This window comes from Coloeus monedula, assembly GCF_965178545.1.
Source record: "Coloeus monedula genome assembly, chromosome: 1".
NCBI lineage: Eukaryota > Metazoa > Chordata > Aves > Passeriformes > Corvidae > Coloeus > Coloeus monedula.
In genome coordinates, this window is record NC_138781.1 from 26,460,929 (window position 1) to 26,474,902 (window position 13,974).

The 13,974-nt window shown below is 37.2% G+C and overlaps 1 protein-coding gene across 1 annotated transcript in view; it reads left to right on the plus strand.

Annotated features, from left to right (window-relative positions):
- NXPH1 (neurexophilin 1) overlaps positions 1–13,720 on the plus strand; it is a gene marked incomplete at both ends in the record, with an annotated part of 136,273 nt that extends 122,553 nt beyond the window's left edge. The window contains one exon of the mRNA XM_082290425.1: positions 12,959–13,720. Coding sequence (XP_082146551.1) covers positions 12,959–13,720 — 762 coding nt within the window. The remainder of the gene's footprint in view (positions 1–12,958) is intronic.
- Positions 13,721–13,974: the final 254 nt, after the last annotated feature.

Here is a 13,974-nt window from a genome sequence, read left to right on the forward strand (position 1 = left end):
AGAACTGTCTGAGGTCAACGCAGAGTATCAGTCAAAAAAGATGAAGGCTTTCTGAAACTTGGTGTGAAAAGTTTGTGTTCCTCTATCCATTTTTTTGTGTCACCTCATTTCCTAACTTGAGCAGATTTTGGACAAATAATGCCTGATTCTCCCTGAACCCTAATTTATTATACTTTAAGAATGTGAAAACAGGATCTTGAGTAAGTAATGAATCCCAAACTTGTAAGGATTCCAGCTTAATTTTCCAGAATTCGGTGTTCTCTTTAAATTTAGAAAAAACCTTTTGGCAACCAAGATTTGCAGGTTTCACTTTAGTCCAAGCCTATTTTGATAGAACAATTGAATTTTTTTTATATACCTGAGAAGTTCTTGGGATACAAGGTCAGAGTAATAAATGTTATGTTTTTATTCTTTATGTAGGAGAAGTTATATAATCACATCACTACTTTATTACTCTGCAGTCATTTTGTTACTATGCAATTTAAAATATTTTAGCCATCAGCATTTGGAGAAAGTTCATAGGTGTGCAGCACTGTATTATAATCTGCCTGTAAAACTATATTTCTTCTAGTCACCCTGTCTGGAAAGGCAGTGATAGACCAAGACACCTGAACTAGTTTTGAGGTGAGCTGGTAAGCTGAGAATGCACAGTATTTGCATTAGAATAACCAGTGCTCTAGAGCTGCAGTATTTCTCTTCATAAACTGAGTTAATATTTCTTGCTAATTGGAAATGACTGGACCTTTTATGAAAGCTGAAGGTTAGAAAAGTTCTGAAGGGTTTATGAAACAAGTACTCAAGTCTTGTTTAAAAAATAGAAGTCTTTTTGTTTATTTGAAGGTGTTCAGCAAAAGCCAGCAGGCATGAAATAATTCCAAAGATGTCATCTTATTAGACCTTGAACTGTCTTGTATTTAACTCAAGTCAGTACATCTTAATAAGAATTTAAAGTGATGTATCAGAACTGCTCAGGAGAAGACTCATGGCCCCCACAGACAAGCTCACAGTGCTGCTCATCCTAGAAGTTGGCATGCTGGAGTTCACATATTCCCTTCCTAAGTTTTTTGTTACAGTGTGAAAAATTTAGCAGTGAATAACCTCCTTCAACTTATGTGTCAATGCCCAAAGGACTCTTAGCTCATCTCAATTTAAATTAATGACCTTAGTGATAGTATTAGCAATTGGACCATAGCTCTCATGAGCCAGCTATTTGCATACGGAATTTGATTAATCCTGCTGGCTATCAATTTTCACTTTTAATTAGGTGTGATACTATTGCAGGAGAAAATACAAGACTACTATCAGGCAGAGACAATGTTGATTTTCTGTTGAGTATTCTATTCTGTTTTGCTTGGCTGTGGTAAATTCCCTGACAATGTCTGTTTGGATCAGCTCAGAAAGGTACCATAGACCTTAAAACAGGTCTGTGCAAGCTCAGTGATAGTCAGCACAAAGAAGCACCATATTAATTGAATATTAATGGTTTATGTGATGTAGGGAAATTGGTTTATGATATCCCCTTCCAGTACTCTGTAGCTCTATTCCTCTGAAGGGTATATAGGTCTCTTGTTATACTCTGTCCAGAGTCACAAAAAGACCAGCTCTGTAGGCAAGTGTGGCTATGGGTTTTACTGAGGCTACTTGGTTTCCCTGCATCCTGACTGAGCAAACGTATACTGATGATAAAGTCCTGCTTAGATTTGGATCAAGACTAAGTTTTGCCTGGACCTTGTAAATATGTAACATGTGGTGTCTCCTGATTTCCAACAGGCCAATTCATATTTCCTTGACATCTTTGCACTTCGCAAACATTGCAACATGTTTGCATTTGTCATAGCCAGGAAAACAATGTTCAGCACTTGGCTTGTCCAGCAGAGCTGGTGCCCACATGCTGCTTATTGCTGAGCATACCCCTGTAAGAATTAGCAGACCTTGACAAAACCATCAAAAAAATCTCAATAAAAATTGAGTACACTTGCAATAGAACAGGTGCTTAACGCTCCCCTTCCTTACTAGAACAACTTTAAAGAAATACACCTCTTTCCTCAGAAATGGGTTTTAATAGAGGTCGAAATCCACTGACTCAACAAATGAATGATCAACGCCTATTAAACAAACACAGTTAGAAAGGCAGTATATTGCTGCATCTGCTAAAATTCAAAGAGAAGAAAAACTCCTTATTTGAGATCACAAAAGACTTCTGAGAAGTCAGTATGTATATCTGGCAAGGGCATAAGGTGAAGATGAAGGCCTAAACGTTAGCAGTGATATGCCAAACTCTGAATATTGGAACAGATTCCTCTATGTTTTTAAAATGCCTTTCCTGAAGTATTCAGCTGTTTGCAATAAATGAATAACTCATGGTGGGGAACAGGGAATTTTAATGAAAGGAATCTATATTTTTGCAATAGAATTCCTTGCACTTGTGGGAGGCCTTCTTTTTTTTTTTTTTTCACAAGTATCTCATACAGATATGAAATTCCTTTGTGTGGCAATGTGCACTCTGCCAGCATCACTGGGAGTTAAATCTCTTCAAAAGACATCTTTGTTCAAATTAAGATTTCTAGGATGCACCTATGAATGTGGAAAGTAACTCAGCTGTATCAACATTCTAATGTTTTTCTCTGGAAAAAATACGGTGTCCAACACAAGAGCAACAAACTATTTGTGTGCATTTAATTTTATTAAAAGTTTGCATCTTACAGTGGATGATTGGAAACTTCATGTAGAAAATGAGCAATATTAATAGAGTATGTTAATAGTACACAGTGGCCTTGTCCATTATATAGTACCAGGGTATGCCAAGTTATAGTCTTTTTCCCTTCATAGGATATGGCTACTCATATGGAAATGGATATGTTCCTCAGTTTGTTACACGTAAAGCAAACTATAGTTCAAATTTTGATTAAAATGTTGCTCTGTGGCCTTTCATATAAAACCTAATTTTATTTGATATTACTTTCTACATGTATGCAGAAAATGGCAAGCTAATATTAATAAAAGAAGGCTTACAGGAATGTGGAACAAGAACAACAGGTCCTTGTCAAAATTTATTTACCCAGCTAGACTTTCATTTCAAAGTTAGCAGCACTCTGTGATACTGGCATAATACTGGGGTCTTAAAACTCTGTTAGACATTTTTAACCCACTTTAACTTATTCCATCATAGTTTAATCCTCTGCTGAACGGGGATGGGGTGAATTTTTAAAAGTTATAATCCAGTGAAGTAAAAAATCTGTAATGACAACATAGACAGCAGGCTTCAAGAGTTTAGTTTAAATTCTTTCTAAAAATGTAAAACTTAGGCAAGAGTTAATAGGATATTTCATACAGTTATATTTCAATCCTTTTCCAAATCTTTATACACTCACTTGTATCTCTGCCATCAGAAACACTTGGGCTCAATTTCTGTTCTTTTAAGGCAAAACCCAGAAAGCTGTAAAATTCTAATGCAATGATTTTCACAGAGTATTGTAACTCATTTGGTCCTTCAGTTCACAGACTGTTATATGTGATAGCATAATATTTTCTAAACTGAATGAGAAATGATGTTTTACAACCCTAACACCTTCCATTCTGTCTTAATTGGGTAAGAAAATTAAATTAAGATAAAGAATACCACGCCATCTTTCTGCTCCTCTAGAATTTTTACAATTAATTTTATTGGTGGGTCAAATTTTGGCCCACAAATTGATTGGGAAAATTTCATGCATTTCCTATGCACTTGAAATCTACAGTTTTACACTCTTCCTTGACTATCACCTTTGGAGCTGCCTAGTTCTGGAAGTACCTGTAACTCAGACAACACCTTATGTTCTTTAACGAGGAAGCTCCTCTAGTGCCAGCCATAGACTTTTACAGCTTTGCCTGGCCTCAGCATCCAGGCACCAAACTTCTGCCTGAGCTCCACAGGAAAAATGCTGCTTCCTTGCTAGGTTTTGTTGTGTCATGCTGGACCAGAGTTTAGGTGTCAGCAGATGAAGCTGGCAGGTGGCTTGTTCAAAACAGGATGAGAAAGTTCTGAGAGTCTGAAATAGAGATGAGGTGGTAGGGTGTTTCACATGGTGGAAGTTTCAAACAGAAACAGACAAATTCTTGCAAGCAATATTTATTGAAAATGAATAAATTCATAGCCACACCCCCAACTTAAGAAGTCCTTGATCTGCAGAGACTTGAAAATGAATAAGATTTTCTGGTACAAATAGCATATTCTTCTGCTCATTTTGCATTCATTGATAAAATAAAATTTTAGCTGTTGTGCAGGACCAGATGGACTTCCATTTTGATTTGCTAATCCTTTCAAGCTCTTAAATTAAAAAGACAATGGCAATAATTTCCTTTTTTTCCCTCTCTCTAAAAGCTACATGTTTGGAGAGAAAACAATGAGTTTTCTTCTTTGAAAAACAACAGTGACAGCAGTGCCTGTCTTAGCTCCTGCTTTCCAGGAAAAGGGAGGAACAAACAGTATGGCTGGCTTTTCATAATTTCCTGTTGTGGATCTGTGATTTTGGTTCTTGCTTCAAAGGTCCTAGTGTTATCCAGGAAGATAGGGGAGCCTGGATGTTTAATTCTGAGTATATATCTGACCGCCACAGGGGAGAAGGCAGCACTGGCAGAATGAAGCAGAGAAAAAAAGGAGAAAGAGAAAAGTATCCATTAGGGCACTGCTACTAGAAGAAATGTCTCTGTAATTACAGTCTAAGTCTGATTGATTTAAAGTACCTATCTGTCTTAGATGACTAAACACTTTTTAAAAGGCTGCTTACTAAACAATTCTTTTAGTCACTAGTGAATGAAACAGGCTCAAGAAGACTAATTTTTCAGATCCTAAATACTTGTGAAAATTTTTCAGGTGATTAAATCAAACTGAAAAGATAACAGAATAGTACAAATCTACACTGTTTCTTAAAGGAAACATCGAGATGGGGAATTTCCTATATCTAAAAGGAGGAGCAATACTAGCAAGTGTGCATGCCTTGCTGGATGAGTACCACATCACTCTATCAGTTTCAGCATGCTTACAGATGTATAGGGAGAAGTGCACCTCAGCATGACTAGAGAATTTCAGAAGGCATTTACACAGAGCATTCATTGCTCTGCTTCCAGCCTACAGCTTTTGGGTTCTCCCCATAGAATTGTCTCCAGGGCAAGCTATGCACCATAGGTCAGATTGTTCTTGGTTACTGCTGGACAACTAGGTGAAGAGCATTTATTCAGTTTGGAAGGCTGATCAATAATTCATGGACATAGAGGACACAATCCATTCTGTTTCTCTTGATTAGGGAATAGGCCTAGAATTCCAGGTGCATGAGTAGATCAGTGAATCCCACCCAAGATCATGGACTGGGCTGGCAAAAAATATGATCTAATTCAGGACTTAATAGCTGGTAGGTTGCCAGCTTTATTAATCAGTCTGTTACCATTCACAGGGCTTGTGGCAGCTTAGCCCACAGTCCAGGAATGCAAGGGAGAGGAAATGAAACTCTAAAGCAAAATTTGACAGAGCAGTTCTTAAGGATTTTTACTGAGACCAAACACTTAAGGTGCTTTACCATCTTTGCATTTCCTGCAAACTATTTGAAACTAGCTAGTTTTCAGATTTATTTATAACAGTCAACTTACATGGGGTAGAAAGCACTGTAAAACTGTAATTTTGGCTGGCCTTTTCTTTTGCAGAACAGCCATTCCAATATCCTAATATTTTATGATAACAACTGTTACGAATTATAATGCACCTAAACAAAGCAGTGTTGCTACTGTTTTATTAGTACCCTCATCTTTCTGTGGGTACAAGTTTTCTCATTAGTCTTTGATTCTCAGTCAGATCTCAAAGAGATATCAACTGATAGAGCCAGTGTAATTTCAATGATGTTAAATTTCACTGAATTTATATCAGCCGTTGTCAGCTGAATTTATATCAGCTTCTTGTCTTGCATAACTGCTGTTGTGTGAATGATGAAAAATCTCAGGTAGCTACATTTTTGTTTTAACAAGGGCTGTTTGAATCAAGAATGATAGCTCATAGATTAAAACCAGAAAAATACAGAATTTAAAGCTGAACTGAGCACAGTTAATAGTAGTATTCTGAATTTTGTGACTCCTAAGGATGTTCTACACAAAAATCGCAGTAATAGTGTATGTTAAATTCAATTTCTTAACCTAAAGACGATAAAAAAAAAATTCCACTACCTCTGTTTTCTGTGTGACAAAAAATTATCATTTTTTATGCTTAAATGAATGATCCCAAGTGATTATTTTAAAAAATATTATTGAAAACTTCAGATGCTTCTTTTTACATGGTTAATAATGAAAGGAAGTCACCATACAAATTCTGCAGGGCTCTATGCAAGAACCTCTGCTGTTCAATGTATTTGTAAATGACTGGGGAAAGGTGAGTGAGGAAGTTTGTTGATGACAAAATATTTCAGAATAGAAATGATAAGAGCTGAGAATGAGGAATAGGCAGAGAGATCTTATCAGAATAGATAAATAGGCAGTAAATTAAGGAATGAAATTCTGTGGTAGCTAATGCAATATGGAACACACTATAAATATAAATCCCTGCTCCATATATAATTAGGATTGAGATTTTAGAGTTAAGAATGCTTCACGAAAACATCAATTTAGTGCTCTTTAATGACAAAACCCAAATAAAATGAATTAGTAGAGAAAAAAGACTGAACAAATAATGGAAGGCCATATTTGCCATCATACAGGACCGTGGTTCTGCTGCATCTTGTACACTGTGTGCCATTCCGGTCTCTTCATTTTAAAGACACAACTGGGAGTGGAGAAGGACAAAAAAGGAGATTCAAAGGTATAGGTATAGAATAGCTTATGTACAAGGATTATTTGCATGATTCAAGAGGCTGTTACTCAGGGTCGGAAAAGTGAACAATATCTGTTTACTATTATGAATGGATATAGTTTGATGCATATACTAGTGAGCTAGAAGGAGGCTTCCTTATGCAGCTAGGAATCATCAGATTTTCCATTCACTGGTATTTGTAGAAAAAATACTTAAAGCATAGCAGCAAAGGAAATTAAGGAGAAGCATGGGAAATTTGGATAGAGACAGAATTGTCCATCGGAAGGGTTCTCCAAAGAAGGTGTCAGGAACCAGGTTCAAAACAAACAGTAAGAGGAAGTAGAGCTGTGGAACTCATTGCTGAAAGTATCTTATGAATGTTAAAAGTTTACAAAGGGTCAAAGTGAACACATGCACAGAAGATCAGTCTGTTTAGTTACGGAAACAGAAAACTCATTTGGTCCTTCAGTTTACATATTTTACATGAGATAGCATAATATTTTATAAATTTAAAGAGAAATGATGAAACAGAAAACGTACAGAAACAATATCTAGCTGATGCCTTAAAGAACCTGGCATCAGCAGAGGAAATTGAATTATTGGACAGCTGAGAAGAAATCAGGGGTCTATAATATGCTTGCCAAGTTCTTGCTCTTCACCAGGCATCTCTTATAGTTGCTGTTGGAGACACGATGATTTTTCTAATCGAATCTTTGGTTTGATCCCGCATAGCCACTTTTGAGTTCTCATTTGACACAGTAGATCATGAGACACTGTTCTGTTTGTCAGACTCATATGAGTTTGCAGATTTTTTGAATGACCGACACACATTCTTTTCATGTTGTGCAGCAAAAAGGTTTGTAAGTTAAAACCAGAGAGGCTGTTTCTGTGAAATATCCATGTATGTGGTTTTCCACGTTTGTCCTCCCTTTCCAAAGTGTCCATTTTAACAGGCACAAGTCATTCAGTGTGTTTTACTCTCTCCCATTAAAATCATATCTCCATTAACTTGCATTCTCAGTTTCTTTATTATCAAATATCTGTAGAATATTGACTTTGACTTTTCTGGAAATTATTCACTGAATAAAATGTTTCCATGCCACTGGTAACTTTGTACAACGTGTAGACAGCTGCAGGAAGAAAAATTGATCTAAATGGAAGAGTAAACTCAGTCTTGTTTTCCCTCCACCCATTGCATAAACAGGATGAATATAAGGACTCTGGATTCAGTGGAAACTTTCTGAGTGCTGTCACGCCTTGATAATGGTCCAGCTTATTATAATGTCCAACAGTACTCTCCTACCTATGTTGTATCTGAGATATCTTACCAAAGAAAGAAAATTCTGAATTCTTTTATACAGAGCATTTGCAAACACAGTGCTGCCAAATTCTTACAGTGCTATGCCAATAAAAACAATCTTGGCTTTTGATTAGTTATTTACCTGAAGAGAGAGATTTTCCACCTTGAGTATTAGATTGTTTGTTTGCATTTTCCTTTGCTCTCAAGTAGTCATATATTCAGAGGAATAAATGCATAATTTCTAAACCAATACTGTAATTATAGGTAATGAACTGTAGTAGAGCTAGAAAAAAAGGAGAAGAGTGAGAAATCAAGATGCGTTCTGTACCTTTTTGAATTACTATTTTTTAAAATCTCAAATTGATCAGTCTTAAATTAATGTTAATATACCTATGGTTGATTTTACACCGAGAAGAGGACCTGAATCACCACTTGAGGCCTTCATAGTTTCCTGAAATTCCTTTTTAACTTTATTTTCTCCGCTCCAATTGTTCAGGTTTGACTTGGCAAAGCATTCAGGGCACAGTGTCTTGAAAGAGAACTCCAAAATTTCTGAGACAAATGAACTGCCTATCCCTTAGGAAGGCCTAAAAGAACTACATATATTAATGAAAATATGCTTAATGAAGTTAAACATTATCAAAAATTCCTCGCTTCAAAACAAAGGATACAAAATGAATATTCTATTTTAATGGATTAAAAAAATTAATTACAGATCAATTCCTGTGTCTTTTTAATGATATTTTTGGATATTGTGCTTTCCTTCTTCGAAGAAGTAGAAGAAATGGAACAACAATTTGTCAGTATTTGTTGGAAAAGAGTTGCTAGGCAGTTGTAAAAGCTCCTGGTGCCTTTTTGATATCAGTAGGTAGTGGAAATCCATACTTTCTAGTAAAAGTACAAGACCAGAACCAAATATCAGTCTGCCATGCTTAATAAGTGCTTTTCCAATGATGCTTGTAGCACTAGATAAGCACTTCTAAATTTTTTTGCTCCTTACTATTTTTCTAAATCAACATTTCTGCCATCATCATCATTCAGAACCACTTCTGGCTATGCAGTTGTGGAGGAAATCCCCCTACTCAGCCCTTTCGCAACATCGATTTATTGCACTGCAGTTGTGTTTTGGGTTAACACTTGTGAGCAGCTAAGCACCTCACAGTCCTTTGTTTACTTTCCCCCTTTCCCCAACGGGACAGGGAAGAGGAACGGAAGAACAAAAGCATGAAAACTTGGGCATCAAGATGAAGTTTAATAACTGAATGATAAATAGTAGAAGGATAAATAGTAGAAGAGAGTAAAGAAGAAAACAAACCAGAACACAGGATGCAAAGGCAACACTCAACACACAACCAACTCCAGTGGGTAGAATGATGACCAACCAGTTCCTGAACAAAAGATGTCTACCCCCCTCTAAACCCCTGACACTTCCTTTTAATTGCTAAGCATGATGCCACATATTATGGAGTATCTCTGGTTAATTCAGGTTCTCTGCTCAGTTGTGTCCATTCCCAAACCATTATGCATGCCCCCCCCCCCCCAGAGTCTATTCACTTGAGGGGCTGAGAGAGAAACAGAGAAGGTCTTGGTGCTGTACAAACTGTGTTCAGCCAGAGCTTGAACATTAGTGTGTTACCAGCATTTGGGTAAAAAGTCTAAACCACAGCACCATATGAGCTGCTATGAAGAAAATGAACTCCATCCTAGACAGAGCCATTAAAATTGAGGCAAGCTTTTCAATGTTTCGTCTAGGAGTGACACTTGACTATGGAAAAGAAGGCAACACTGGTTAGAGTTAACTAATTGATAAGGTAGAATATGCAAGTTTCTGAATTTTATCTTCAAGGAAGAGGACAATAAAACCACCACATAAATTATGTTGCTCAGTGTTTTATTATTGACTTTAAATTGGCTCTTTTTCCAGGCACCCCTAAAAATAGGCCTATGTTTCAGTTTCACAATACTAAGTGCAAACCCTCATCCTTTTGCATGCTCTTTCTTGTATTATTGTAGTCTTATTTTTGGGAAGAGAGATCGAAGAAAACTGAATCAGTTCACGTGAAAGAACTGCTGCATTTGCAGAAATTCTATTACACAGAAATGCTCTGTGCTATTGGGTGTGTGAGCCTCTGAGGATACTTTCTATAGCAGACAGTGTACTAGCAGTATATAAAAAAGCAGTTAGATGGAAAATGTTAGTGAAGAACAATGAGATCTAGAGCTTTTTTATTAACCCTTGTGGGCTGTTTTTTTAGTGCTCACACAGACTCTTGACTAGGAAGGGCAGGTTCAGACCTTTACTCATGGAAGCAACAGTTACCCACACTAAATCACAGAGGTCTCAGGGCTAACTGCCCAACCAGAAGTCTTTCAGGTATTACAGAATCAATGACAGGAACAATCAATTGTATTTGCTAGATTGGGTATGAAGCAGTATAGAATGCATGGAGTCTAAATCATCCATTTCCATTAAATATGCTGGCTTTCAAAAAACCACATGTATTGGATCAGTCATCAATCATTTCAGAAAATAACTCCTCCTATTTCCTGAGCCTTCAGTTTTGTATACCTGAAAAAAAGAGATACCTTCTGTTTTAAAGGTTTTTATACTCTACATGTTGTTACATGGTACTGGTAGTCTAATCCTATGAAATGTAAATCATTATATGAAGAAAAAAAAACCAAAGGAAAAATAAACTGTAAGCAAAGAAAACGAGAGTGGTAAGCAGTCTGTATCCCACCTACAGATTGCTGGTTTGCTAGCTGTGCTAGCTAACTGCTTAGATTCATTGTAGGTTGACAGATTCGTGCTAGACAGTCACATTTTCCCTTTTAACCACATTTCTTATTTTTGCCCTCCTTCCCCATATGCCATAGAAAAAAAAGCATATTCTGAGTCTCTTTCTCTCTCCCTGTGACGTCTTCGTTGCTGCTTCATTAACCAGTGCACCATCAGTGCATTTTATTACAGCTTCTCTCCTGGCCTACTGTGTTATTGCTAAGATGCAGCTATGAACTGGCTATCAAAATGCTAGTCTGTGTTTTAATCCTTCTGTCCATTCAAAAGAGGGGGAAGTAGTTTCTTTGGCAAAATCCTGAATTAAATCAGTATTTTATCTATTGTCCTTACTGGCCCCACATGAAATAGACTGAGGAGGTATAGTGTAGGATGTGACAGATTTATTTACCTATTTATCTGCTGTAAAAGGCTGGGGGCAGATCTCTTATCTGATCAGTGTATTAAGACAATTTAGACTGATTTTATGTATGTGCCTTCAAATGACCTTGAAAAACTACTGAAGTTAATGAAAGTGTGTTTCAATTTCATGACTGTTAAGAAATGAAAAGGCCATGCTGTGATAGATATCCTCTGTGACATATACCTCCAGTTGTACCAGTAGGGAGGGGACATGATTTAAATACTGTCTGGTTTCCAATGGGTTTCCTGGGTATGGAGTGCACTTAATTCATTTTTAAGTGAAGAGAAAGATATAACTGCAAGTATGATAGAAGCACATAAATCAGTGCCAAAACACAGAGGAATATTTGAAATCTCATATGTAGCCATGAAAAGGGAAATACGAGACTTGATGGCCTCTTCAGAACAGTGCAAATGTTAAAAAATCGGGCAGTGTGTGGTGCAAATTTTAGGGGGAATGGGACTACACACGTTGTCAGTCCCTTCCCATCCACTCACTGCCTGCACGAATTCTAGTCTTCCCAGCTCCGCTCTGTCAGAGCTCTCTGCCAGTGCTGCATGTTAGACAGCTGCGAGACTGCATCTGTTCTCTGTTTTCCACTCAATTAAGGCAAAGAGAAAATATATAAATAAGACAAATTGCTCTGACAGTAAATTTTGTGAAAAATTATGTCTGAAATATATGATTTTGTAGGAACTTGGTGCAAGATTTTGTGTTCTTTAAAATTTGATTTTGCAGGATTTTTTTATTACTGCTTTTAAATTGGTGCCTATATATATTTTTTTTTTTTTGTAAATACACAAAAGGCTTTATGTCTTACACAGATTACTATTTAATTTGGGGAGGAAATGGTGAAAAAAGAAGCGAAGCGAGGAAGGAGAAATGCTTGTCATACCAGATACAGACAAGACAAATCAGTAGCTGCCTGTAAGGGATTATTAGAAAAGGCTGTGACTTCTCCTGCATTAACTGATGTGGAGTACACAGTATGTACAGCTGTCGACTCAAACCTCATTAAAATTTTAATTATTCTGTTATTTATATTGTAGTTGTGACTGAAGGTCCCAGTCAAGAACACAGACCAATGAGTATTCATAAAAGGAGTAGGGAAATTGTATTATTATTATTAGATTCATAATGACATGGACTCCAAGCATGGTCAGGCTGGCACCACCCAGACAGCACCCTGACAGTGGACTCCAGGGGCAGCAAAAATAAATGAATGTGACTCTGACGGTGGAAGACACAGCAACTTTGCAGAGTGAACATTCAAGCAAGAACTCTGAGATGCCACATACAGCCACATACAGCCTGAAGGATGACAAGACTGTGTACGCCAGTTTTTGTAGTAATTCATTACACACTCATCACTTACAGACATCACAACAGAAGAATAATGTGAATGTCTGGGATTAAATCTAAAGTCCAATGTAAAAAACTGGCAAAGGAGAACTTAGTAATAACTACTTGGAAAGTGGAGGAAAACAGACATTTTTCTTAGTTTACTAAGAAGGATAATACAATTTAATTTCTCAAAAAAGTATTTCTCTATGATTTGGAAATCTGGTCTTTTTGGTCTCAAGTGGAAATGATAGGTTTTGTATCACATATCTAAATATATTGTTTCTTTCTTCTTCCCTTCTTTTTCAGGTTACCTGTGCAAATTTAACAAATGGAGGAAAAACAGAACTTCTAAAATCAGGAAGCTCCAAATCCACACTAAAGCACATATGGACGGAAAGTAGCAAAGACTTGTCCATCAGCCGACTGCTGTCACAGACTTTTCGTGGAAAGGAAAATGATACAGATTTGAACCTGCGATATGATGCCCCAGAAACTTATTCTGAGCAAGATCTCTGGGACTGGCTGAGGAACTCCACAGATCTGCAAGAGCCTCGGCCCAGAGCAAAGAGACGGCCCATCGTCAAGACTGGGAAATTTAAGAAAATGTTTGGCTGGGGAGATTTTCATTCCAACATCAAGACTGTGAAGCTAAATCTGTTAATAACAGGGAAAATCGTTGACCATGGCAATGGGACGTTTAGTGTTTACTTCAGGCATAACTCCACTGGTCAAGGGAATGTATCTGTGAGCCTAGTGCCCCCTACGAAAATAGTGGAATTTGACTTGGCACAACAGACAGTGATTGATGCCAAAGATTCCAAGTCCTTTAACTGTCGAATCGAGTATGAAAAGGTTGACAAGGCTACCAAGAATACACTCTGCAACTATGACCCTTCAAAAACCTGTTATCAGGAGCAGACCCAGAGTCACGTGTCATGGCTCTGCTCCAAGCCCTTTAAAGTAATCTGTATTTACATTTCCTTTTATAGTACAGATTATAAACTAGTACAGAAAGTGTGTCCTGATTACAACTACCACAGTGACACACCCTACTTCCCTTCAGGGTGAGGACCAACTCGTGTCTGAGACTGAAGCCTGGGGAATAAAAGAGGTCGAATGACAGGGCTGTAACCTCAAGGAGGAAGGCCACATCTATTTCCTGGAATGTGTCTACCTGCTGCTGCTGATGTCAAATGGCTACAAATATGTTAGTGGAAAACAATCTAATGTAATTTTTACCCAGTCAGCTCCATGTATCAATCTAGGTGTAAATCACTATGGATTTGAAATAAAACCATACACATACACAGAGACACACACAT